The 24,137-nt window shown below is 32.6% G+C and overlaps 6 protein-coding genes across 16 annotated transcripts; 4 read left to right on the forward strand and 2 right to left on the reverse strand.

Annotated features, from left to right (window-relative positions):
* Positions 1 to 15,774, reverse strand: hts (adducin 1-like protein hts). 11 transcript variants are annotated; one of them, XM_015926323.3, is made up of 12 exons: positions 15,059 to 15,774; positions 14,782 to 14,924; positions 14,322 to 14,553; positions 13,721 to 14,053; positions 13,294 to 13,551; positions 10,366 to 10,476; positions 9,447 to 9,726; positions 9,220 to 9,348; positions 7,791 to 7,817; positions 6,839 to 6,901; positions 6,626 to 6,693; positions 5,746 to 6,538 (listed from the first exon to the last, which is right to left on the reverse strand). In XM_015926323.3, exons 1-12 carry the CDS (start codon positions 15,545 to 15,547, stop codon positions 6,413 to 6,415), a joined length of 2,259 nt encoding a protein of 752 aa, XP_015781809.1. In that variant the 5' UTR covers positions 15,548 to 15,774; the 3' UTR covers positions 5,746 to 6,412. The 11 variants fall into 11 exon arrangements, 10 of the variants coding, with proteins under 10 accessions (XP_089123422.1, XP_089123421.1, XP_089123423.1 ...); XM_015926322.3 differs by lacking the exon at positions 7,791 to 7,817 and adding an exon at positions 8,095 to 8,154; XM_089267296.1 differs by lacking the exons at positions 5,746 to 6,538; positions 6,626 to 6,693; positions 6,839 to 6,901 and adding exons at positions 1 to 793; positions 880 to 947.
* LOC107359765 (uncharacterized) lies at positions 2,613 to 3,671 on the forward strand. Its single transcript, XM_025160234.2, has 4 exons — positions 2,613 to 2,739; positions 2,800 to 2,846; positions 2,937 to 3,031; positions 3,118 to 3,671. Exons 2-4 carry the CDS (start codon positions 2,810 to 2,812, stop codon positions 3,583 to 3,585), a joined length of 600 nt encoding a protein of 199 aa, XP_025016002.2. The 5' UTR covers positions 2,613 to 2,739; positions 2,800 to 2,809; the 3' UTR covers positions 3,586 to 3,671.
* Positions 4,481 to 5,606, forward strand: LOC107359764 (uncharacterized). Its single transcript, XM_015926332.3, has 4 exons — positions 4,481 to 4,605; positions 4,667 to 4,735; positions 4,814 to 4,908; positions 4,996 to 5,606. Exons 2-4 carry the CDS (start codon positions 4,684 to 4,686, stop codon positions 5,488 to 5,490), a joined length of 642 nt encoding a protein of 213 aa, XP_015781818.1. The 5' UTR covers positions 4,481 to 4,605; positions 4,667 to 4,683; the 3' UTR covers positions 5,491 to 5,606.
* A 556-nt stretch (positions 15,775 to 16,330) lies between the features above and the next one.
* Positions 16,331 to 18,871, forward strand: cpa (F-actin-capping protein subunit alpha). The gene is made up of 6 exons (XM_015926487.3): positions 16,331 to 16,630; positions 16,769 to 16,820; positions 16,938 to 17,001; positions 17,069 to 17,355; positions 17,432 to 17,588; positions 18,001 to 18,871. Exons 1-6 carry the CDS (start codon positions 16,522 to 16,524, stop codon positions 18,202 to 18,204), a joined length of 873 nt encoding a protein of 290 aa, XP_015781973.1. The 5' UTR covers positions 16,331 to 16,521; the 3' UTR covers positions 18,205 to 18,871.
* Sld5 (DNA replication complex GINS protein Sld5) lies at positions 18,795 to 20,570 on the reverse strand. The gene has a single exon (XM_015926488.3). It carries the CDS (start codon positions 19,690 to 19,692, stop codon positions 18,970 to 18,972), a length of 723 nt encoding a protein of 240 aa, XP_015781974.1. The 5' UTR covers positions 19,693 to 20,570; the 3' UTR covers positions 18,795 to 18,969.
* A 144-nt stretch (positions 20,571 to 20,714) lies between these two features.
* Positions 20,715 to 22,707, forward strand: LOC107359895 (uncharacterized). Its single transcript, XM_015926486.3, has 2 exons — positions 20,715 to 20,946; positions 21,076 to 22,707. The coding sequence occupies exons 1-2, from the start codon at positions 20,908 to 20,910 to the stop codon at positions 22,579 to 22,581; spliced, it is 1,545 nt and encodes a 514-aa protein (XP_015781972.1). The 5' UTR covers positions 20,715 to 20,907; the 3' UTR covers positions 22,582 to 22,707.
* The last annotated feature ends 1,430 nt before the right edge of the window (positions 22,708 to 24,137 follow it).

The raw sequence follows: 24,137 nt of genomic DNA on the forward strand, positions 1-24,137 counted from the left end.
TTAATATTTAAAATTTCAATTTTAATTTGCAGACATTGAAATGGGGAAGCTAGTTACAGGTGCCAAAAATCCTGCCGTACTTTATTTTAGCGGATAAAATACGCAGATCATTGTTTATGCTGCCGGAAAGTACAGAATTTTCGGTGAGACAATTGACATTGTTGTTGGAAAATTGTTGGTATAGATTTGCAAGAGCGTTGAAGATAATTTAATCACCATTCGTGTTGAAAAGTAAGCTGTCCAATTGAAAGTTATATTTCGACGCGAATGAACATCGTTGAAATGTCAACTAAAGTTATTACCATAATTTGGGGAGGAAAAAAAGATTATTTTGAGACCTAAACATCATCAAAATGTGATTCATGAGTTGATTGATAAATTTGTCGCAGAGGGAAGTGGTTGTACAGCTGATGAAATTGATGTGTATATGTTACACCAAAGGACCGGGAATTAGGAAGGGCTCCATAACAATTAATAGCAATTGTCACTCGAACATTAGCTTAATTGTGCAATAAGCCGAAAGCTGCCGTGAATCACAACTCGTAAGGTAATAATCGTACGGTAATCTCGTGATTATCCTGTCAACAACTAAAAGGGTTACACAATTTTCACCAGTTCCATTTTGTATGTTTGTATATCTTTGTTGTCAAATAAAATTGTTAGAAAGTTAAGCCAATTCTTTTTCTTTCTTGTGCTTCTTCTTCTTCAAGAAAGATGGTGTCCGTATTCCTTTCTTCTTTTTATCCTTTTTAGATGATGATTTATCTTCTGACAAATCTTTAACCGGAGAACCCTGAAATTGGATGAAAAAAATAAGAAGGAAATTGTGAGTTGATGAGAAAAACGACGAAAAGGACGGAAATAACAAGAAATACGCACCTCTTTGCTACTCCTTGAGGCTCCAGAAACATCACCTAATTTTTCTTCTCCATTTACGGCAGTATCACCTAAGAAGACAAAAAATTATAAAGAAAAATTAAAGATTAGAATAGGCAAGATTCAGATTGAGATAATTAAAAAGGAAAAATTTGTTAGATGCTAAATTGAAAATGAAATGAAACATTCTGGGAAAACAAAAACTTACTCGTACTATATTTGGGTTTACGTTCAGATTTAAATCGACGAGCAAAGTAATTATCTTCGGCAGCTATGAAGACAAGCCAAGATGCAAATAGAGAAAGAAAGAAAGACGTGCAAAAAATATAACATTCAATTAAAGCATGCAATATAATTTATGACAATAAGTTTTCAAAGATTGGGCATGGACAGTTTGTAAAGAGAAAGCAAGAAAAGCATGGAAAAAAAGGACAAGAAAAGGAGCGATTCTGAAAGGATGAAGACCAAAACTGCCTAAAAATTAGAATATGTTCAAAGTTTCGCACAAAGTTGTAAAATTCTACGCCCATTCAAAAAATTGATGTTATTTTTCGATGCGATAAATAGTTTTCCAGTTATCGGCTGACAAAAGATGAAATGTAGAAAATGACCTGAATCAGTTTTGAATGACAAACCCTTTTGAATATTTTATACATAATTGACTGTCCTCTATCCAAAAAATATATCAGCAAATTGATACCATCCTGACTTCTACGATTTTTCTGATAACGCTCGATATTTTTTGCGGTTTCGACCCTTTTGCCCAGTAAATAGTTTTGAATGACAAACCCTTTTGAATATTTTATACACAATTGACTGTCCTCTATCCAAAAAATATATCAGCATATTGATATCATCATCAACAGCAAATAATTATCTTTTCATATTTTTTAGCAGTAACGATGATGAGATTGATAGAGAGAATGAAAATTCAAGCGATAATTCTACCAGTGATGAAGGCGACGAAGTTGAAGATGACTCCTCATCAGATTCTGATGCATCGATTTATAATCCATCTTCTGATACTGAAGAAGATGTATCTCATCTGGATGTCCTCCTATCAGATCGTTATCAGAAAAATCGTAGAAGTCAGGATGATATCAATTTGCTGATATATTTTTTGGATAGAGGACAGTCAATTGTGTATAAAATATTCAAAAGGGTTTGTCATTCAAAACTATTTACTGGGCAAAAGGGTCGAAACCGCAAAAAATATCGAGCGTTATCAGAAAAATCGTAGAAGTCAGGATGGTATCAATTTGCTGATATATTTTTTGGATAGAGGACAGTCAATTATGTATAAAATATTCAAAAGGGTTTGTCATTCAAAACTGATTCAGGTCATTTTCTACATTTCATCTTTTGTCAGCCGATAACTGGAAAACTATTTATCGCATCGAAAAATAACATCAATTTTTTGAATGGGCGTAGAATTTTACAACTTTGTGCGAAACTTTGAACATATTCTAATTTTTGGGCAGTTTTCCCTATTCTTTTGGTCCTCATCCTTTATGATGTTGATGTTGTTGATGATGAAAATAAGCACCAAATTGACTAGCAATGAAAACTCGTAGAAAGATTAATAGATAAATTTACTTAATATACACAATGTACTGGTTTTTTTACAAAATTAAAGGCTTTGTCAGTGGCGTTTTGAAGTATGCGCCTTAAAATCTAGAAATGATCTTGAGCTCATTGGTCTAAACTTGACTCTAGAGTTGGTTTTTAGGTTTATTATACAAAGTTTTGAATCCTTGTTTTCATCTTTCAATCAAGTCGAGATTCTTTCTGCTCAAGTTTAAGTTTATTTTGACTAAACATAATTTAAATTTTGAGGTTCATTCATTTATCAACATTTCGGAGGTAAAGTTTCCAACTGATTTATTGTCCAAACAACAATAATTATGTTTCTATTCTTTTAAGGAAATATCCAATGAGAAATATGGAAAATACTGATACTCCAGATAAAAGTAAGTTTATTAACATCTATTTATTGATAATTGTAAATAAAAATTGTAAAGTGATGATTAATTCAATGTAATTTATAATACTTAAAATAGTTACTATCAAAGTAAAGATTGCTGGTGAAGATTATCATGATCTTTTGTTAGATTGGTCAGACAGGGAAGATGTAGGTCGACAAATATTTCGCCAAGTATGTTCATTTTATTTTATATTTCATTTTGACTTTCACTACTGACTAAACTTAACGTAAATATTTTCTGATTATGCCTTCAATAGCTTGCATCTATAATAGGAATACCAATTTATAAAATGAACAGGCTTGTGATCAAATGCTATCCTGATTCTGATCGTGTGGAGTTTTTTTTCAATAGAAGAAATACTCCAAATAGATATTATGACTTTAATCATCTGAAAATTTTAAATGATGGTGATTGCTATGCACTTGAAATGTCTTTCGATAATTATGAGCCTCCATTCCACGTAAATTTTTTTTTGTACAATCGTTCAAGTTTCGATGACAATCAATGTACAGCTCAGTATTGTCAGCATATCAATGGCCGAGATTTTTTGAATCGACGGGCAGAAATCATTAAATATGGTGAACCAAAATTTGGAGAGTTTTGGGATGGAGATGCAAGAAGTACGATAAGGTCTATGGGCATTCAGCCGTACATGGAGCCAAGGTGCTCATCTCGAGTCTATGAGAGGTTCTTTCATCCTTACTATCCACGAACTCACGGCTAATCATTGCATTCAATTTTATTCACTTAATTATACTCACGATAAATATAAATAATTTTACTTAACAAAGAAAGCTCATTTTAAAATGATTTCACTAATTCGTCCTTTTTATTATTCGTCCGTAAAAATTGTTGGTAACATCACTGACCGAACATTTTTTTCAATTTTCAACAATTCTCTTATTCTGGACATTGATCTAAAAACTCTGAGCCTCAGTATTTCGGTAACGGTATCATCAATCATGTTCAAATATTAGATTTCACTATGGGCTATAATATATTGAAATAACAAATCATTCAAGATCATAGAAAAAAAAGTTATAGCATGGATTACTTATGTGGTCAGCTTTGAAACTTGAATTACTAACCACAGAACTCATGCGTTAGAAGGATCTTCATTATTGAATGAATTAGTTCAGATTTAATTCGCTATTCAGTCATATACTGTTATAGCCCATAAACTTTATGTTTGGTAAAGAATTATGATTGTAGATGATATCACGAGAATCGATAAATTATTCAATTCATGATGTGATTTACCATGTTCATGGATAAATATTAAGTTTCAGCTCGTTAACTCTCATGATCATTAAAAACGATCGGTTTGACTGGTTTTCTCGAAAACTGTTCAATAGAGAAATCTTTGATGAATCTGTGCATGAATTTGATAATTGTGTTGATTGTGCCTATTAAGTAACAACCTAAAACAACCGATTGTTTCAAATTGACTAGCAATTAAAACTAGTAGGTATGAAGACTCATCGAAAGATACATAAATTAATTTACTCAATTTGCTGAATTTACTTACGAAATTAAAGGCTTTTGCAGCGTCGTTTTGAAATATGCGCCTTAAACCCAAAAATCTAATCTCGCGCTCATTAGGCTAAACTTGATTCTAGGTTGGTTTTTATGTTTCAAAGACAAAGTTTTGAATCTTTATTTTCATCTTTGAATTAAGTCGAGATTCTTTCTGTTAGAACTCGGGTTGAATTTTGTGGTTCATTTATTTATCAACATTTCTAAGGTGAATTTTCCAACGGATTTATTATCTAAACAATAATATTTATGTTTCTATTCTTTTAAAGGAATATTCAGGAGAAATATGCAAAGTAAATCTTATTGCCCCAGATGCAAGAGCTACGCTCCAGATAAAAGTAAGTTTATTAGCATCTATTTCTTGATAATATTTTGCATTTGTAAAGTGATGATCAATTCAATGTAATTTATAATAGTTACTATCAAAGTAAAGGTTGCTGGTGAAGATTATCATGATCTTTTGTTAGACTGGTCAGATGGTCTAGATGTAGGGCGACAATTTTTACAACAAGTATGTTCATTAAATTTTCGTATTTTCTTTTGATGTTCACTTTGGAATGAACTTTACGTAAATATTTTCTGATTATATCTTGAATAGCTTGCATCGATAACAGGAATACCATTGAATAAAATTCATGGTTGTTTAACAGAGTATCAGGAGCCGTATTCGCAGCATCTAGATGTATCTGTTTTTGCTGTTGATAATATAGAAAGACAAGACCCACCAGAATATGATGAATTGGATTATTTGAAATGTTTCAATGATGGTGATTGTTATGCAGTTTCTATAAGTTTCCAGGATAGAGAGCCTCCATTCCGTGTGAATTTATGGTTGCACCATCGTTCAAATTTTGATGATGATCAATGCACACCTTCTTATTGTCAACATATCAATGGCAGAAATTTTTTGAATCGACGAATAGAAGTAATTAAATATGGTGAACAAAAATATCGACAGCTTTACACTGGAAATCAGATAAGTACAATAAGGTCTATGAACATCGAGCCGTACCTGATCCCGATTTGCAAATGGCGTATAGCTGGAGGAGCAGTAATCTTATCATATCCTTACTTTTCAAGAACCCATGGCTAATTATTCTATTAAACTCGAATTTTACTTATAAAAAAGATAACATAATTTAGAACAGAATGCGAAGCTTATTTTTTAATGTACAATTGTTTTCTGCTTAAAAATTCAGTCCTTAAAAATGCTTCGTTTCATTGTTTTCTTCTTCATTTTCGATCTGTTTTCATCTTTCAGTGAAAATTAGTATCGATGGATTAATATGGATATGGATTATATTTGTATATTAGGGCATTATAAGTTTTAATCAACTCAATGTGTTGGTTAATATTTAAAATTTCAATTTTAATTTGCAGACATTGAAATGGGGAAGCTAGTTACAGGTGCCAAAAATCCTGCCGTACTTTATTTTAGCTGATAAAATACGCAGATCATTGTTTATGCTGCCGGAAAGTACAGAATTTTCGGTGAGACAATTGACATTGTTGTTGGAAAATTGTTGGTATAGATTTGCAAGAGCGTTGAAGATAATTTAATCACCATTCGTGTTGAAAAGTAAGCTGTCCAATTGAAAGTTATATTTCGACGCGAATGAACATCGTTGAAATGTCAACTAAAGTTATTACCATAATTTGGGGAGGAAAAAAAGATTATTTTGAGACCTAAACATCATCAAAATGTGATTCATGAGTTGATTGATAAATTTGTCGCAGAGGGAAGTGGTTGTACAGCTGATGAAATTGATGTGTATATGTTACACCAAAGGACCGGGAATTAGGAAGGGCTCCATAACAATTAATAGCAATTGTCACTCGAACATTAGCTTAATTGTGCAATAAGCCGAAAGCTGCCGTGAATCACAACTCGTAAGGTAATAATCGTACGGTAATCTCGTGATTATCCTGTCAACAACTAAAAGGGTTACACAATTTTCACCAGTTCCATTTTGTATGTTTGTATATCTTTGTTGTCAAATAAAATTGTTAGAAAGTTAAGCCAATTCTTTTTCTTTCTTGTGCTTCTTCTTCTTCAAGAAAGATGGTGTCCGTATTCCTTTCTTCTTTTTATCCTTTTTAGATGATGATTTATCTTCTGACAAATCTTTAACCGGAGAACCCTGAAATTAGATGAAAAAAATAAGAAGGAAATTGTGAGTTGATGACAAAAAACGACAAAAAGGACGGAAATAACAAGAAATACGCACCTCTTTGCTACTCCTTGAGGCTCCAGAAACATCACCTAATTTTTCCTCTCCATTTACGGCAGTATCACCTATTGAGTAGAAGAGACAAAAAATTATAAAGAAAAAGTAAAGATTAGAATAGGCAAGATTCAGATTGAGATAATTAAAAAGGAAAAATTTGTTAGATGCTAAATTGAAAATGAAATGAAACATTCTGGGAAAACAAAAACTTACTCGTACTATATTTGGGTTTACGTTCAGATTTAAATCGACGAGCAAAGTAATTATCTTCGGCAGCTATGAAGACAAGCCAAGATGCAAATAGAGAAAGAAAGAAAGACGTGCAAAAAATATAACATTCAATTAAAGCATGCACAATAATTTATGACAATAAGTTTTCAAAGATTGGGCATGGACAGTTTGTAAAGAGAAAGCAAGAAAAGCATGGAAAAAAAGGACAAGAAAAGGAGCGATTCTGAAATTTATGATGTTGATGTTGTTGATGATGATAATGATGATGATAGGGATGTAAAAGCAAAGGATTGGGTTGGGTGAAGATGAGGATAAGGATGAGGAATTGACATTTGAATGATCCCTTTCATTGTTAATTGGCACTTTTTACATTCAAGTGTGAATATAAGCATTTCAGGCAATTAATGATTTTAAACTAGTTTAAAATAATCTATGATTTATCTTGATAAAAAAAGAGTGAAAGAGTTGTGAGTAAATAAAATGTATAATAGACGATGTTTCTTTGACTATGTGAATGTTTCCATTGATTGGATAACAGAAAATAGGAAATAAACTGAAAGTAATATTTATATTACATGTTAAATATTATATGGTTGATAAATTAACTGACAATGAAATATAATGTCTGTCAACTGATGGTGTGAAATAAGCAAACAAAATAAGCATAAGTTTAGGATTAGATGAGGATCATGTTTGAGCAAAATACCACTAAATCATCATTGGTATTGATATGGGAATATTAAACGGGTTTTGAGGAGTAAAAATAAAAATTGTTAACGTAAAATACCAATAATGTTGATATGCTGTGCAAGACAAAAATTAAATAGACTCAACAGGTAAAGCTAACAAAAGCTATATTGATTGGACAATATAAGGTAAAATAAATGTAAAATTGTAATAAAAATGAAATACTAATTTGGTAAAGTAAATATACCTTCAGTTTTACGAGACTCCGAAAATTCTGAAAATGATGAGTGACCGAGGTGGTTTATTGAAGTGTTAATTGCAGTGAATTAGTTGAGAGATTATTGCATGGTGAAGTTTATATTAGTAAGGTGGTGTGTTTTTGTTTGGTGTTTATAATGATAGTATTTGATTAAACGGTGAAACAGGTTGGTGAAAGTGAAGATGGTAATGTTTATGATGATAATGATGATAATGGCGATGGTGGAGAAGAGAAGAGAGGAAAGGGAAGAAAAAGAAGAGAAGAGTTAATTTCTTAGTATTATTGTTATTACCTTGTGCAGCAAGCCGCGCTGAATGTGAGCGATGCACACGATTATTGCTGTTTTTAGAGTCTAATGAGATGAAGAGAAAGAGAAATAGGAAGAGAGAAAAATGATGATCAAGGTAAAAGTAACTAAACAGTTAGAAAGCAAAGGAAAATGGAAATTGAAGCAGCTTTTCATGCCAGATGATTGTATGTTGTTGTATGTTTGTTACCCAGAAAATGAGCAGCAATTTAAGGTAAAAAATGGTTTAAACATTTTTCAAAACTTGATTGTGAATAGTATAAGGCTAAGATTAATGTCGTGTAATGTTGAAAAATATCAAACAAGCGATTGTTTTTTTTCAACATATTGGAAAGCTTTTGTTTCAATTGTATTGTTGTTGTTGCTGTTATTGTTGCAGAAAAAAACACTTGGAAATTAGATGGAGCTTCAAAATTGAATGCAAGCAAACTTAATTGTGATGTTAGTCTGTGAGAACAAGATTAGTTACTTTGTGTAATTGTTGAAGAAATAAATTTCTATGTAATCAAAAGGAAAGTTATGTTCCAGAAATGACATCAACAGGTTGCAAGTTATTAAAAATGAACTCAAGCCAACGAAAGTAAAATTAAGTAATAAAATTGAAAACTAACCATCAGGACTTGGTGTGATAATTATCTGAAGATCTGAAGATTTTGAATGGTTCAATAGAGATTTGGAGGCTTTCATTGAAATTTTTTGTGGGTTTATCAATGTTTTTTTTGTTTGGTTGAGAAAAAAGAGAAGAAAAAGAAATGAAAATCAAGAAAAATGTGAACCTTAGTCAATTGATGAATCGGAAAGTAATTCAACTTCACTAATTTAAAAAAATATACTACATTTTGCTTTGATTGCAAGGTCTAATCAAGAATACTGAATTAAATTACGACTTGGCTTATCATTTAGACATAATACTCAGACAATTTATAATACTCTGACACTGGAGAGAAGACAAAATAAAATCATTTTCCTTGTTTGAGTTGATTGGTGCTAAGGGAAAGTGTAGTCTCCAAGTTTCCATTTTAAGTCGATTAAATATTTTAAGATGAAAAAATGATGAAAATATAATATGTTGAGTAAGATTAAAAATTTGACCTGAAAAAGATTGTTTACCTTCATCAGAGAGTGGGGATTGAGGAGATTTAGAAATTTGTTCAACAGGACTAGTTATTTGATCCTCGTTCATGTGTTCCGCCACTGGTTCCAATAAAAGGTGTCTGAAACGGTCAGGGACATCGTCAACTAATATTGTGATAACCATGAAAGAGAAGTGAGAAAGAGTTAGAAAGAGAGAAAAAATCTGATTGTTGAGCTTGGGTTCAGTTGATTTAAATTCTAACCTGGTTCTCCTCTCTGTTTTTTCTCAATGTACTTTTTATATTCATCCAGTTCTTGGTCGGAAACATTGTCGAATGGATTTTTGGCATATGCACTCTTATAAACGGTTGCATTGTGTTGGTATTCACGTTGAATAATGCCTTTAGATGCTGCTCCAACAAGAACTACATGATCAGTTTCATCTCCACTTTGACGTTTATTTAATTCTTCCCAGGTACCACCTTCCAAAATATGACTTTGTGGACCACCAGATATTTTATTTTGCATCCTAACTTGTTTCATCTGGAAAAGAGTATCAAAATGAAATATTGATTAGTTAATTAATTACATGGAGCATTATTGTCTGGATGTGACAAACGAAACAGTAGTTGAGGTGAGAGTGAGAATAAAATGTAGGAAGTTATGTGTTGAAAGTGTGGAATGAAAAGTTACTTCAAAAAACTGAGACTGATCAAAAAATATTCCAGACGAATCATGATTTCCTAAATCCATTAGATTATCAGTTTTTGTCTTTCATTTTATGGCCTTGGACTCTTTTTTCAAGTTGAACAAACCCTTAGGATTCAACAAGAAAAATTGAGGTCAGAGTATAGCAAGCCAGATAGATGAAAAACAAGAAGAAGGAATCAAGAAAGAAAGAGTAAAAGAGAGAGGAAAACAAGTATAACAAGAATATATGTGATAAAATTGAGATAGAGAGCTTTTGAAACTGAGTTTGTTCAGGGTATGAATGCCAACGCCCTAATTCTTTGCCTTCTTCTTCAACATCGTCTTCCACATTCTTATATTTTTACAGAGGCAAGCATCATCATCCTATTAAATGTGTCTTTAACTTTTCTGTTTGTAACTTGCTCCATGTTTGTAAAATAAACCACCAACACTGAATCTATGTGTAAGTTTATTGATATTGAAAGATCAAACCTCTTTCTGTCTTCGCTTAAACTCGCCAGGATCCACATTAACAGGCACAAATTGATGATGATTATCAATTTTAACTGGATTACTATGTGAAGGTGAAGAGTCTTGAACCCACTGAAAGAGATAAAATGAAAAGAATTAATAAAATTTAAAAAAGATAAATAATAATATAATAATTCAGACAGGTTGATCATATTTATGTCTTTTTTATTATTATTTGAGATCGATAGAGAATGAGAGAGAAGAAGAGGAAACAATAGAATGAGACAAAAAAAAGTTTCATGATGAGAATAGTTTGGAAATTTGGTTTCAATCATTAACCGTTATTATAGCCATGATTATTATGATTGTTGTTGTTATTATAATTATTATTGTTGTTCAGGTTTAGGATGAGTTGAGGATTGAGGACGACAAGGATAGGGAAAAAGGGGAAAATAGTGTTCAAGTAAAAGTAGTAGAAGCGCAAAAAAAGCAAAAAGGAGAGGCCATGATAATCAAAATCTAGTTATAATCATGGTTGGCAATGTATTGTTATGAAAGGTAACAGTTAAATCATCGTGCCATTATGATTATTGCTATTGTTGTGGTTGCTGAAGATGATGATGTTGATGTGGATAAAAACATCATCTCTATATGAACAAAAAAAGAGCGTAAAAGTACGCTCTTTGGGATAGTTTTGTGAATGGTTTACAGAAAGCAAACAAATGAATCAGAAAAAGTAAAAGCCTTATTGATGTTTACGTTTTCAGCCTGAAAATTACATACGTGGTGAAGAAGCTAGTAATTGGTAAATAAACGATCTATCAAAATATTTGAATTAATTTTGAAATAAAATGTTATAATGACTAGTTAAAGTGAAACAAAGTGAACAATTATCTGAAAAGATTGTGATGTAATTAAATCAAATAAAAAGTATAAATGAAGAGCTAATAAGAAGCTAATAAAATGTGAAGGGAAAGGTGCGGCATTCAATGAATAACATAAGTTATTGAGTAACTTAAGTGGAAAATATTATTTTGAATGGAAAAGGGAAAAGAGAAAAAGGAAAATTGATTAAATGCGATTAAATTGATAGTTTATATTGATTAGGTAGATGAGAGAAAGAGAAAAGGAAAGAAAAGTGAGACTAGATCAGAAAACTTCTTCAGCAATTTTTTAGTCTATGAGAATAGCTTTGATTTAAGCGTTAAATAAGTGTGAGTAGGTGATATAGCAACGTTGAAATCAATCGGGTGAGACATTTTAGGATGACGGAGAAAGAGACAAGGAAAAGGAAGAGAGAAAGAGAAAGATGGAAAGCTGAAAAGGGGAGGAAGAATAAGCTGATGAAGAGTGTGAATGAGAGAGTGAAAATGTGAAGGAGAAACTTGGACTGACAAGAGTAGGTTTAAAATGAAGTAACCACTAAGAAAATAACAAATTTTGATTCTATTATTTCGTGAGTTTAAGCAACAGGTTTCAAGGTATATCAGAAAGAGTGAGAGAGAGAAGGAGAATGTTTTGTGAGTCATGAAAGGTAGCACATGAGTGGGAGAATCATGGCCACGGCTAGTGCTTTTAGTGGTTACTTTGAAGAAGCTTTAAGAGTGAGAGGCACAGGGGAAGTGGCCAGAGTAAAGGAGAGTAAAATAGGGGTTGTTGATGTTAGCGGTGGATCTTGAAGTACAGGTACTGTAGCAAAGTTTGAACACACATCCTTGATGCATTGAATTAAAGTCAGTCTTTCTGGTGGAAGAAAAAGAAGAAGAAGAAGTAAAAAATATGAGGTAACTTTTTTGTATTACTTATTCTCTCTCTCTAATTCACCATCAATCACTTTTATCTTCGATATGAAACCTTGTTAGGCAAATTCTTTGACCATTATTATCATCATCAGCATTGTTGTTATCATCGTTAATCGTTAGAGGATTTCATAAGCTGCATATTAATTTAATAAGCGCAAACCAGTTAACCTTTACCATCATTTTTTGTACTTCTTTTTCTTCTTCTTTCTTGTTGCTAATTTACTTTCAACCATTTTTGCTTTTTCCTTCACTGCTTTGACTGATTGATTTTTTTTCATGTTCAAGAAAAAAGTTAACTTAGCAAGAAAATTGGAACATCTCAACATCATTAAGTTTTATAAATTTGGTGAAATATGTTTATGCAAATTGCTATAATATAATGTAACAATATATTGAGCCAAACCCAAAAATTTTAAGCAAATGCTTTTCGATTAGATATTACATCAATGTTGGGTTACTTTTTTTTCATGATAGTTAGGTTAATAATCATGACAAGAGATGGACCCGAAAATTTATCTGACAAGGTTTATGACTAGATGGATAGTTTTAGTCTTGCTTCAACATCAATAGTTGAAGCAGATAATCTAGGGTAACTTTTTGGGCTTGTCTGAACAATATTGTTACAATAGCTTAGAGTAGGTGGAGAGTAGATTGAGGAATATCTTTAGAATAATCTAAGCTTGCGCAAATATTAAATGTATTCGTTACATCTTTGATCTCTCGTTTTTTTATTTACTCTACTTTTCTCTCTGCCCTTTTAGTTTTTTAAAATGAATGGAAAAATTAAATCATCAAGAGGGAGGACAAGGTTAATTAGATTAAGAGTATAGCAAGCAATTATGAGTATCATTTGTGGATGAGATTGACTTTGATGGGAAGAAGATAGATGAGGGATAAAATAATTGTTATTTTTTTGTCTACCCAATTAGATTGTCATCCATGCAAAATATAAACTCAAGATTGAAGCTAACCATAAACTATCAGATAATTTGGAAAGAGAGTTAAGCGTTGGGGATAGAGGTAAGGGAGGGTCGCTGTTTTTTCAATGTAGTGGCTTATGATTTCACTATTTTGTTTGTTTGTATGTTTGCGTGCGTCTACGTGCGTATGAGCGTGTCTGATTTGCGATGGGTTAAGTTCCTTGTACCTTGGTAATTTTCTTGGGATCAAGTGTGCCGGTTTCGGAGATTTCCACTTTTTGGTATGAATTTGGTGAATTGACCCATTTCAGTTTGTCTTGAGTTTTTTTTCCGTCGACTAACTTTTTCAATGGACTCAACCATTTGTCACCTTCAAAATATTGATGAAGAGAAGTAGCTGCCGGAGGTATTTCTACATCATATTTTGGTCGTTGTTGGTCAGCGCGCAGTAAAGGTTGTCTGTAAATATATCCTGTACGGAAGCCCTGTTAATCAAAAACAAGATTAATATTTAATAATGAAATTGGATAATGGGAATAACACTTGTATTAAAAGTAAAAATAAAAAAGGTAGGTTAATAGCTTTAGTCATGTGAAGAGAGAAAATTGGAGAGAGCATTAAGATTACCGCTAAGATAAGAATAAGTTTATTTACCGCATTGTCAAGCATTCGCATTTGGGCTTCAAATTCAAGATCCCAGACTTTCCATTTCCTAAGCTTTTCTTTACCATCATCCTCAGGGGTTTTTGCTTTGTTTGCCTCGTTTTCGTCGATCTTGCCGGTTCCATGAATTTTAGCAACTGAACTTTTGACCACACTACGGACTTGATCAACAGATTCTTTTGTCATTTGGTATATGTTGTCGAGTCCAATGGACGAAATTTTAACCTGAGTTTCACAGGCAAGAACCACATTCTGCATCAAATGGAGAGCTTCCTCAATCGATTCACCACAGGTCAGAACTCCATGATTCCTTAAAAATAGAACCTATCAAGAAGAAAAGAAAATTATCATAAGATTAAAGAATGATTTCAAGTTGGTTAAGAAAACAATAACAAGATTAAAATTGACATTTGAAATGAAAGTTTTCTTAGTAAACAAATTATTTCTCCCGAAAAGCTCTCCTCTTAGATAAAGCTGGAGTTTAATCAAACATTAAATAAGATTTTCAAAGCAGTATTACACAGGCATAAGACATAACATAAATTAAAACAGCTAATAAGAAAGATAAAAAAAGGAATGAGGAAAATATTACCTTGTTGAATGGACCCAGATTACGAGCGATGGATTCACGTTCATCGGGATCAATCACAATCCCTTTGAACTCGTGATAGCTGACATCCCCAATAATAGCTGATTCCTGACTTATCTTTAATAAACCACATTTCATAGATGAAATAGCGACACAGGTAGGATGATGGATGTGAATAATCGCTTTGATGTCGGGTCTCGCTGAGTGGACCGCAGAATGCAGAACAAAACCGGCTCTGATGATAGAAAATAAAAAGATGAGAGAAAAAAAGATAGATACAGAAACAAAATAAAGAGAGCAAGGTCAGGAAAAGTAAGGTAGGTGAATTGAAAAAAGATGAAGATGAGTGGATGGAAAATTATGATTAGCATCAAAAATTGATGATAAAAGATAGAAAAAAAAGAATAGGGTCAACAAAAATATCAAGAGATGACATGATTCAATCAATTTTCGTGCAACCAACCTATTAAATCCGAAATTTGTGGAGCCCGGGTTGATAACATTTCCTTGCATATCTACTTTGAGCAGAGATGAGGCTGTAACTTCATGGTATTGTAGACCAAATGGGTTCAATAAGAAATGCTCTTGGTCCTGACTAACTCTCACCTAAAAAAGAAAGATGAAGATGCAAATAAACACATTAATATATAAACAAAGTAATTATAGAAACATAGTGTAAACACTGTGCAATGGTAAGTCAAATGTGAAGAAGGAAAAGTGAGTGAAACAAGAAAACTTACAGAAACGTGATTGTAAATGCTTTGAGACCAACCGTAAAGGTCAACTAAACGGTAAACAGCAGCGAGTTTACAGCGAAGTAATTTTTCACCTTTCGCATAATTAAAGGCATCAACTCCTCGTATATCATTGATGGGTATCGCTGAGGAACCGAATCTAACTAAGGACGAATTTTTCGCAGAATTGGGTAAAAGTAATTCAGTAACTTGTTGAAGTGCCGATAAACTTGACGGGGCATAACCTTCATTAATTTGTGATTCAATTATCCTTTCCAACTCTTCCCTAAACAATTGACTATTAATAACCATTTCAACTCGTTTACGTCTCTCCATCTCTTTGAGATCTTGCTCGATGTCTGGAGGTTTGTTAACTTGATTCATAGCATAATCATCGGCTGCTAAATCAGATGAGGATGGATCATTGTTTTGATTACTGTCTGCAGAAATATTGAAATCTCCATTGGCTTTCCTTGTGGTTTTAGAGACCTCCATTTTTCACTCTCACCACAAAAACATACAAACACACACTCACACACTAAATATCCAAAAATGATTTAGCTTCCTGGTGGAGTAGAAGTTGCACTAAATAAAATAAAAAAAACTAGATAATTATTCGTTGATCTGATAGATAAAACAGAATAAAAACAAGAAAAAAATAACATGAAATCAATCCACAATTAACCAATTTTCAAAATGAAATTTCAACCAGACAACCTAAAGCATAGTACTATTGACGGTTACGCCTAGCAATCAAGTCTCTCATTGATTCCGTAACCATGATCACCTCTAACCCCGCCTAGTTTTTACTGCCATCTGTTGATACAGAATCTCAATGAGCTCAAATTCAGGTCAAACTTTTACCTTGAAATGATCACAATTAAATTGTAATTTAAGTGTTGAATGATCAATTAAATGATTGCAAATGTTTCAAAGTAAGCATAACTGAAAAGGAATGAAAATAAAATATTTAGTTTCTTTATTTTGTAGGAAATGTTGACAAAACGAGAGAAATATTTTTCCTTTGATTTTGCTTGAAAAATTTGCTGAAAATCAATTCAATCAGGTTTATACTTTTAAGGTAAATTGTATGTTCAATTGATGTGTAATTGATTTAACTAGATTAAATTAATTAAAAGTTTTACGTATTTAAGGGATTTGATGATGAGTCTCCAAATCGACAGATGGCGATGGAGACAAGGCGGGTTTGGGTGATCATGGTTACTGGATCAATGAGAGACTTAATTGCTAGGCGTTACCGTCATAGAAAATTGTTTCTTAGCCATTCAAAACTACCTGATTGCTGATTAATTTAATGTTATTGTTTTCTTGTTTTTATTTTGTATTATTTATTTAATTGTCATTGAAAAACATTTAGTTATTTTTTTTACTTTTATTAGTGATATTTTCCTACTAATTAGCAATCTATAGCATTGGATATTTTGGTTTTGTGAGTTTAAAGAGTAAAAATGGAAGTCTCTAAAACCGCAAGGGAATCTAATGGAGATATCAACCTTAAAATTGTTACACAATTTATTCTTCATGCTCCTCCGGGAGAGTTTAATGAAGTTTTAACCGGTAAGTACTACTGATTAAGATTATTCATCTTCTTGATCCATCGTTGACTGTATCAAATTATTTGCAAAAGTGTATAATTTCATTTTCATCTTATATGCACTTTTTATTTTTCTCCTATCTCTTTCCCTTCACATTTAGATGTTCGTTACCTGTTAAACAATGATGCATTGCTTCGTGATCAAGCAGCAGGGTGGGTTTGACATCAGATTACCGTTATGCAGAACACTGTCGTTTCTATCTAATCACGATTTAATTTCTTCATCTGTTTCTTCCTCCCTTTTCAATCATTACTTGCGCATGAATTTAGTGTTTTTGTTCAGTATTGTAAGGATCAATTGACACCACTTCAAGTTGAGAATTCTGAGCACGGGGTGAGTCAATAATTTGTTTACTTAACATTTCTTAATCAAATCATCCTCTGTTTCGTTCTTCTTTCAGGTTTTGATTACCGAGTTTAATGAACTACCTGATGGTAGATTCTATGATCCCAGGTCTCAAAAATCATTCAATTTTGATCCAATTAGAGAAGAAGCATCCGATTATCAACCCTGGACGCCTGATGCTACATCTGAATCATGGAGACTAAATTTGGAAGAATTGTGGACCAACTACTGCAAAGAACATTATTTTAATGGTTGCTGCTCTGTTTTTGGATCAAGTCATAATGGCGAAATCACATTGACTGCTTGCATTGAAGGGCACCAGTTCCAACCTCGTAATTTTTGGTAAAGCAATCAGATCAATCTCATTTTTTCAATTATTGTACATAGCATTGTTCTTACGTTTTTTATTTATCTGCAGTAATGGTCGTTGGCGATCTATTTGGACAACGACTTTCAATCCTTCATCAGGACAAGCTGAACTGAGAGGAATAATTAAAGTGCAAGTTCATTATTACGAGGATGGCAATGTTCAGTTAGTCAGCTCAAAAGAAATAAAAAAACCATTGGCGATTAGTGTATGTTAATGTTTTTGAACACTACTATTAACCCAGAGATTTATTATCTTGCATGTTTGGTAGATTACCAAATATAGGTATAATATTACCTAATTACTTGAATGCTCTTGAGTTTCATTGCAATTATTCACTCATTCTTTATGACTCATATTTTATGTTAATCTAGTAAGTTAATTGATTATTTCAATTAGTTATAACTCACAACTTATGAGTTTTTAAATCGAAAGAAAATAATTTTGATACCAACATTCTCAACTAGATATAATCTCGAAACGTCAATTCAATCCATGGCATATTAATTTCTTATTAATATCTCATGGAATTTATTGTTCAATTTTTCTCGTCTAGATTGATTACATTCCAATCTTTACAATTTCTTTGAGTAATTAATCAATATTTTCTTTTTTTGCAGAGTGAGAATCAAATGTCACATGAATTTGTGCAAATAGTTGAGGATGCCGAAAATGAATATCAAACTGCAGTTTCTGACAATTACCAAATCATGTCCGATACAACATTTAAAGCTTTGAGAAGACCACTTCCAGTTACTAAAGCCAAATTAGATTGGAGCAAATTATTGAATTACAAAATTGGATCTGAGTTGAAGCAACACTAAATGTCAATGGCATCACACCAAGAAGATCACAAATAGCCAAACGAACTGAGAAACTGATTGTTAAACACACAAAAAAAAACAAAACTCCAGTTGAAACTGAAGGTTAAATTGGCTCCTGTTTTATTACTCTCTATCAAGCAGAAATATCGATAGGTTGCTATTAACTTTGTATTGTCTTAATGAATTTTGGTTGAGAAAAAGTTCAGCCAAAATAAGAGTCCAGTGCTTTCTTCCCTCCCTTCAGTCTCTCCAATCATCAAACCTGTCCTCATGTTCATGTGAATCAAATCATAAGGGTTAAAAAGGTTCACATGAACACAGTAAATTTTCTATACACCCCATGAGCAAACTAAAAGTGTATCTATCGATGTTAATGATTCAAACAAATGACTTTCTAAGAAAATTTGGACCATGTTTGTTACTAATTATCACCGCCTAAATGAAAAAAAAAGAATATTGAATGGAAATACAAAATTAATATTTAACAAAGAAATCAATTCCTTGTTGCATATTTATCATAGTTAATGGAAAAATGTCGAAAACTTTTCTCATGTTCCAATAATTTTTGAAAAAAATTGATACTGATCTACTAAAACTTGTAAACTTCATTTTAAGTAATCAAAATTTAAATTGTATTGTCCGTAACATTATAATCATTATCATACAACAGTTATGTTAGAAACTGAGAATTCTTAATCAATCGGAAAATTTCAATGATCATTTGTTTCTCGATATTTTTATCTATGTTTATATAGACAGAATAAATCACAGTATATGAAGATTGTCCGATCCTTTTGAAAAGTGTGGCTTGATCGCGCTGAAAGGTAGAAAGTATTGTTCATTTTCATTCATGTGGACAATTTCCTGACCAGCAATAGGATCCTCGATAGTCACGGATGTTGATGCATTGCATTTGACGAAAACATATTCATGATCACCGGAGGAAGTGTTTTCGGGAATATTACCAATCTTGAAATTTTTCAAATTGGCAGGCATCTGATTGAGGATTACCTCATCTAGGTAAGTATCAATCGAGGTAACATAGTTATCAAGATATTTAACCTCCAATGGTGAAAGTAAGACGAAAGCTTGTTTAGGATCATTGCGAAGAAGACGAACAAACTCGTTGCACCTCGATTCCAATTTATTTAATCGTGTTCGATAATATTTGTTAACAAGAAAGGCAAAGCGACCAAGTTCAATTTTATGTTGTTCAACAACGAAACTTCCTAATTTAGAGCCAACACGTTGTAACCCTTCAGACATATATCTCATCTGTTCAAGAATACATTCCAGGACAGTCTCCTCAAATGGTAACATCTCTTCGACCAAACACTCATTATTGACAATTTCAATTAAACGACCATAAACTTCACGAGGTGATGAGAACGGATTATCCTTTTCTTCTTCTCCTTCGGTTTCAGCTTCGGATAATCTATCTGCTTCAGACTGTGTTTGTTCAGCAGACAGCTCAGATGGTGGATCCATATGGCAAAACTTAATTAAAATAATAAAAATATAATCAAAACTGTTTATTAATCAGACTAATCAGTATCACAGCTTTAGTATTTAAAATCAACAAATCTTTAACAAAAACATTTTGCGCGGCTTAAAAAACTACTGCCATCTACAGGGTGTAGCAGAATAACCTCCGTGCGTATTTTTTGAATCAATAATTTTTTCCAAGATTTGTTGATAAAGGAAATTCAGAGTTCGGAAGATCATAAGCACAAGTTTTCAAAACTATTACTATCAAATTAACAGAGCGACTGAACACGGGACATTTTGTTTGTCTGTAGATCATAAAATCCTTTATTGATAGACCAAATCTTGAGACGGTCAGAACAGATGGATTAAACAATTAGGTTAATCTTGTTTCAATAATCAATTATTTCACTAATTAAACATATTTAGGATTAGACCTTCTTCCCACCACATTGTCCAGCATTTGTTTTAAAGATGTTATCCATCGTTCAAATCCAATAAATCCAACACATTTACAAAATTGACTTACACTTTCGGAAATACTGTAAGCTCTTAATCAGAGGAAAATCCATATGATAATATGATAATATCCGAAGAGTGCTGGGCGACTCGCATAATTTGTATTTGGTAAAAAGTCGATGACAAAATGTTTAAACAGTGAAATAATTGAAAACTGAAACACGATTAAAAACACATTCATTTGCACTGCTTCTGTCTTCTTAATTTCATTGATTGACTCTTACTTTCTCAAGATTTTCTTTGTCAATAAAATTTTATGATCTTTGTACCGAACAAGAATAAAGTGTCGCATTCAATCGCTATGGTGTCCAACTCATTGGCTCTAACTGTCCCAAACAAACGAGATTCACTGTAAATCCATTTTTACTTGAGTTGCTGAAAATTATCGCACAAGATGGCAGTATCTTACAGAACAGGAGAACATTTCTCAAGCTATTGCGCATGTTCTTCCATCTTGGTTTTCATTGCATTGGTTTTCAGCTTGAAAACATTCAGTTAGTTGCTTTTAGGTGAACATTGGTTAAAGTTTAACTTATTACTGTTCCGTTTGTTTATATTCAAACTTCATGAGAAGTCCAATGTAATGTTATTGTATCGTTTTTTTAACACCATTTTTCTGTTCTAAACCGTGATCTCATTTGGACTATTTATTTGTTAAATCAATATCAAGAGTCTGAAACCTTTTTATCATTTGTTTATATGTCGTCGAATAATAATCTCGTTCAATCCGAGTTTCGGGTTAGTTTTTTATCTTTTTCATTTCTTATTTGTTAATTTATCTCTTGAATGATCTTGACTGGTCTTTTTTGAGAATTATCGTTTCTTATTAATCTGAAATAATTGAAAATTTTGTTTTCCTTTTTACAGTACGACGACGGTAAAAGTCCATTAGCTTTATTGGCTGAAACATGTCGTAATATTGGTGTTGACAAGACAACTAGTAAATTAATCAAATCATCCGTTGATCATACCAAATCATTTTCATCAAAATCCTCAACTTCACCATCATCTTCTTCATCCATTGAATCTACTAGGAAAAGCAATGACTCTTGTCGCTTGTCTGTTTCACCTTTAAGAAATGGATCAGATAAACAATCATCTTTATCCGTTTCATCAAATAGCCGTATCAGTGCCAATTCAGTGCCTGATAATCGTGAACCAACAAAGTTCTCTTTCAAGCCTTATGAAGATCACGTTACCAATAAAAAGACGAATACTGAAGACTCTAGAAGTCATTCAGCATTCAACCACAACTACCCACAGCAGGTACAAAGCTCAAGATCACCTCTAAATAGTGATAATTACAAAAATAACAAGGATAACAGTAATAGTGTGAATGGTTCAAAAACATCTGAATCTGTTTCTTCAAAACGAGAAAGTGAAACTAATGGAGGAAGCCCACCAACAAGCCACAGCAATGGTTACGAGGAAAAAAATAAAAAGATTCGTTCTTCATCATCTTCTACACCTTCCTTGTCAAACAATTCATCAACGGTACCAAAATCATCATCATCTTCATCATCTTCTTCCTCTTCTGCAACGACAACTTCAACATCAACATCCGTCACTCATCAAACTAACTCTTCATCATCCAAATTACATCAGTTAACTGTAGATAATGTTAATAAATTTGTACCATATTCATCGCTTTCACCCTACTTGGGCCTTCCTCATCATCCTCAGCTTTCAGCTCATGATCCAGCAGCCGCTGCTCGATTGAATGCTGCTGCTGCTGCCGTGGCTGGCTACTGCCATTCACCAAGCGTATGTCGTGATCCTTTTTGTCCAGGCTGTAGATTCAATGCTGCGTCTAATGTCCTCGGACAGGTATCAGCATGTGCCGCTGGTTGTACTCAGTGTTCACATGCTTCTCCCTCAATGGCATCATCAATCAATTTAGCAGCTGCACTGCAAGCAAACTCACCATACCTGGCCGGTAATGCATTTTATCCATTACTACCTGCACCTCATCACCCTTCTAACCCTAATAACCAACCATCAAATCCCTCAAGTGTGACCCAACCTGGAAATAGTTTCAATGGTAAAAGATTTCCAACCGCTGAAGAAGCTCATCAACATCTTCGCAATCACGCTTCTTCTGATCCATCGGTTGCTGCTCTTGCCTTTCTTGGTCAATATCCTCATCTTTATCCCATGTTAACTAATCCTATTGCTGGCTTAAGAAGGACAAATTTCGATCCGATTAACCGATATCATCCTTACAAGCCTTTTCCAAACTCACCAAATGGATTAACCAGCGGATTACCTCATCTTCCCTCAGCACATTCAGTATCACCCAGATCTCAAATGAACTTGAGTTATCCCCCTCAAGGACCCTATGCAGGGCGCTTGGGTCCACCAATTCCGCCTTAATAACAATCATAATCACTGTCATCATCCTCATCCTCATCATCACCATCATCATCAACACTAAATAAATGTTAAACTTAAATTCTTAATAACCTATTAATAAAGTCAAACTTAAACTCGAACAAGAAACTGGTCAAATAAGTATTCGTGTTTAACTCTACTTTCGTCATTTCAAAAGATATAAAGTTCGTAGCAATCAACATTTCCCGTTAATCACATCTGTGTAAAACTGAATCCAATGAATGTTTGGAACAAAGTTGAGGTTAAAAAAAAGTCAGGCAATATCAAGATAATCTTATCAACAGACTTTCCACTTTGTTTGCACACAAAATGGTCAAAAGATTGAGTAAACAGCATTTTATTAAAACAAATTAGTCTGTTGACAGTTTAATAACTAACAGTTGACAAACAGTTTTCATTATTGACTGTTGATTGTGCAAAAATAAATGCTTGCTTTTGATTAATGAGAATGAGAAAAAACGCCAAAAAACAAACAGATTGGCAAAAAAAGCGACTCAAAATTGGATACGAATGTGAAAAGACTGAAAAAGACTTTGAAAATGATTTAAATTACAAATGCAGACACTTTAATGGTTTAACAGAAGACAATTACAATCAGTTACAAAAGTCTCAATTTGGCAATTAAATAAGATTGAAATGACTTTTTTTTTCATTGTGCAAGTTAAAAGAGTCGCCATTTAATATGAACAATTATCTTAATTGTAATCAAATTAATGATGTTAATGATGAGCCAAGATCTATTATAGTCATAAATGCTGTTTAATCAGCAATCCTTGTTCAAGGCTCAGTGACACTAACATGTAATAAGATGAATCTTTGTTTGCTGTTTAAAAGGTAATCAACATAATTCATCTTGAAGATGCTTATGATGATTAAGGTTTGGATGTGAGCCATTCCTCTTTAACCGTAAATACATAACCATAACATCATGTTAATCTCCTTGAATCAATCAAATTATCGTTAACAATTGAAATTGAAAAGCCTGTGAAAAAAGGCAAGGAAACAGTAACAAGTTGATTAACAAGATAACAATGGTTTGATCCATGATCATATGAACAAAAACATTATTCAAATTAGTTTGAGTAAAAAAAACCAGAAACCAGAAAATCAGAGTTTAACCATTTCAACCAGCAAACTGATCGACAATCAATTTTTAAATGTTGCCAAACTGTGATTACTTTCAATAATAATGATAAAAATGATCAAGAAAAATAACAATAACAATAATAATGATAAAAACGTAATGTTAATGTGAAAGTGCAGCAAAATTGTGAAAAGATGTGAACAAAAATTGAGTTGCAAGACTGTGATTGTAAGCAGGAAAAGTTAAACGATAAAAATGATATTATTGTTATTATTATCATTATTACTAGCTTTTTATTATTATTACCTAATATATTGAAGTTGATACCTACAGGGAGTGATTTTGCTTGAGCTGATAAATCTAACTCCAGAAGAGGTTCAAGATAAAAAAAAGAAGGTTATAATCGTTTCGATAGGATTCGGATGTTACTTGAAAGATAAAGATGATGATGAGT

This window comes from Tetranychus urticae, chromosome 2, assembly GCF_039701765.1.
Source record: "Tetranychus urticae isolate SD_2017Ah chromosome 2, NJAU_TeUrti_SD_1.0, whole genome shotgun sequence".
NCBI lineage: Eukaryota > Metazoa > Arthropoda > Arachnida > Trombidiformes > Tetranychidae > Tetranychus > Tetranychus urticae.

Bases quoted from the DNA above. Each gene is read 5' to 3' on its own strand.
- cpa (XM_015926487.3), top strand. From the start codon at position 16,522: ATGGAAGTCTCTAAAACCGCAAGGGAATCTAATGGAGATATCAACCTT. The intron at 16,821-16,937 runs GTGGGTTTGACA...GCATGAATTTAG, and splicing joins CTTCGTGATCAAGCAGCAGG to TGTTTTTGTTCAGTATTGTA. The intron at 17,002-17,068 runs GTGAGTCAATAA...TTCTTCTTTCAG, and splicing joins TTGAGAATTCTGAGCACGGG to GTTTTGATTACCGAGTTTAA.
- LOC107359895 (XM_015926486.3), top strand. From the start codon at position 20,908: ATGTCGTCGAATAATAATCTCGTTCAATCCGAGTTTCGG. The intron at 20,947-21,075 runs GTTAGTTTTTTA...TCCTTTTTACAG, and splicing joins TCGTTCAATCCGAGTTTCGG to TACGACGACGGTAAAAGTCC.
- LOC107359765 (XM_025160234.2), top strand. From the start codon at position 2,810: ATGAGAAATATGGAAAATACTGATACTCCAGATAAAA. The intron at 2,847-2,936 runs GTAAGTTTATTA...TACTTAAAATAG, and splicing joins TACTGATACTCCAGATAAAA to TTACTATCAAAGTAAAGATT. The intron at 3,032-3,117 runs GTATGTTCATTT...TGCCTTCAATAG, and splicing joins GTCGACAAATATTTCGCCAA to CTTGCATCTATAATAGGAAT.
- LOC107359764 (XM_015926332.3), top strand. From the start codon at position 4,684: ATGCAAAGTAAATCTTATTGCCCCAGATGCAAGAGCTACGCTCCAGAT. The intron at 4,736-4,813 runs GTAAGTTTATTA...AATTTATAATAG, and splicing joins GAGCTACGCTCCAGATAAAA to TTACTATCAAAGTAAAGGTT. The intron at 4,909-4,995 runs GTATGTTCATTA...TATCTTGAATAG, and splicing joins GGCGACAATTTTTACAACAA to CTTGCATCGATAACAGGAAT.
- hts (XM_015926322.3), bottom strand. From the start codon at position 15,547: ATGGAGGTCTCTAAAACCACAAGGAAAGCCAATGGAGATTTCAATATT. The intron at 9,349-9,446 runs GTTAGAATTTAA...TCACAATATTAG, and splicing joins AAAACAGAGAGGAGAACCAG to TTGACGATGTCCCTGACCGT. The intron at 8,155-9,219 runs GTAAACAATCTT...TCATCTCATTAG, and splicing joins ATCCCCACTCTCTGATGAAG to ACTCTAAAAACAGCAATAAT.
- Sld5 (XM_015926488.3), bottom strand. From the start codon at position 19,692: ATGGATCCACCATCTGAGCTGTCTGCTGAACAAACACAGTCTGAAGCA.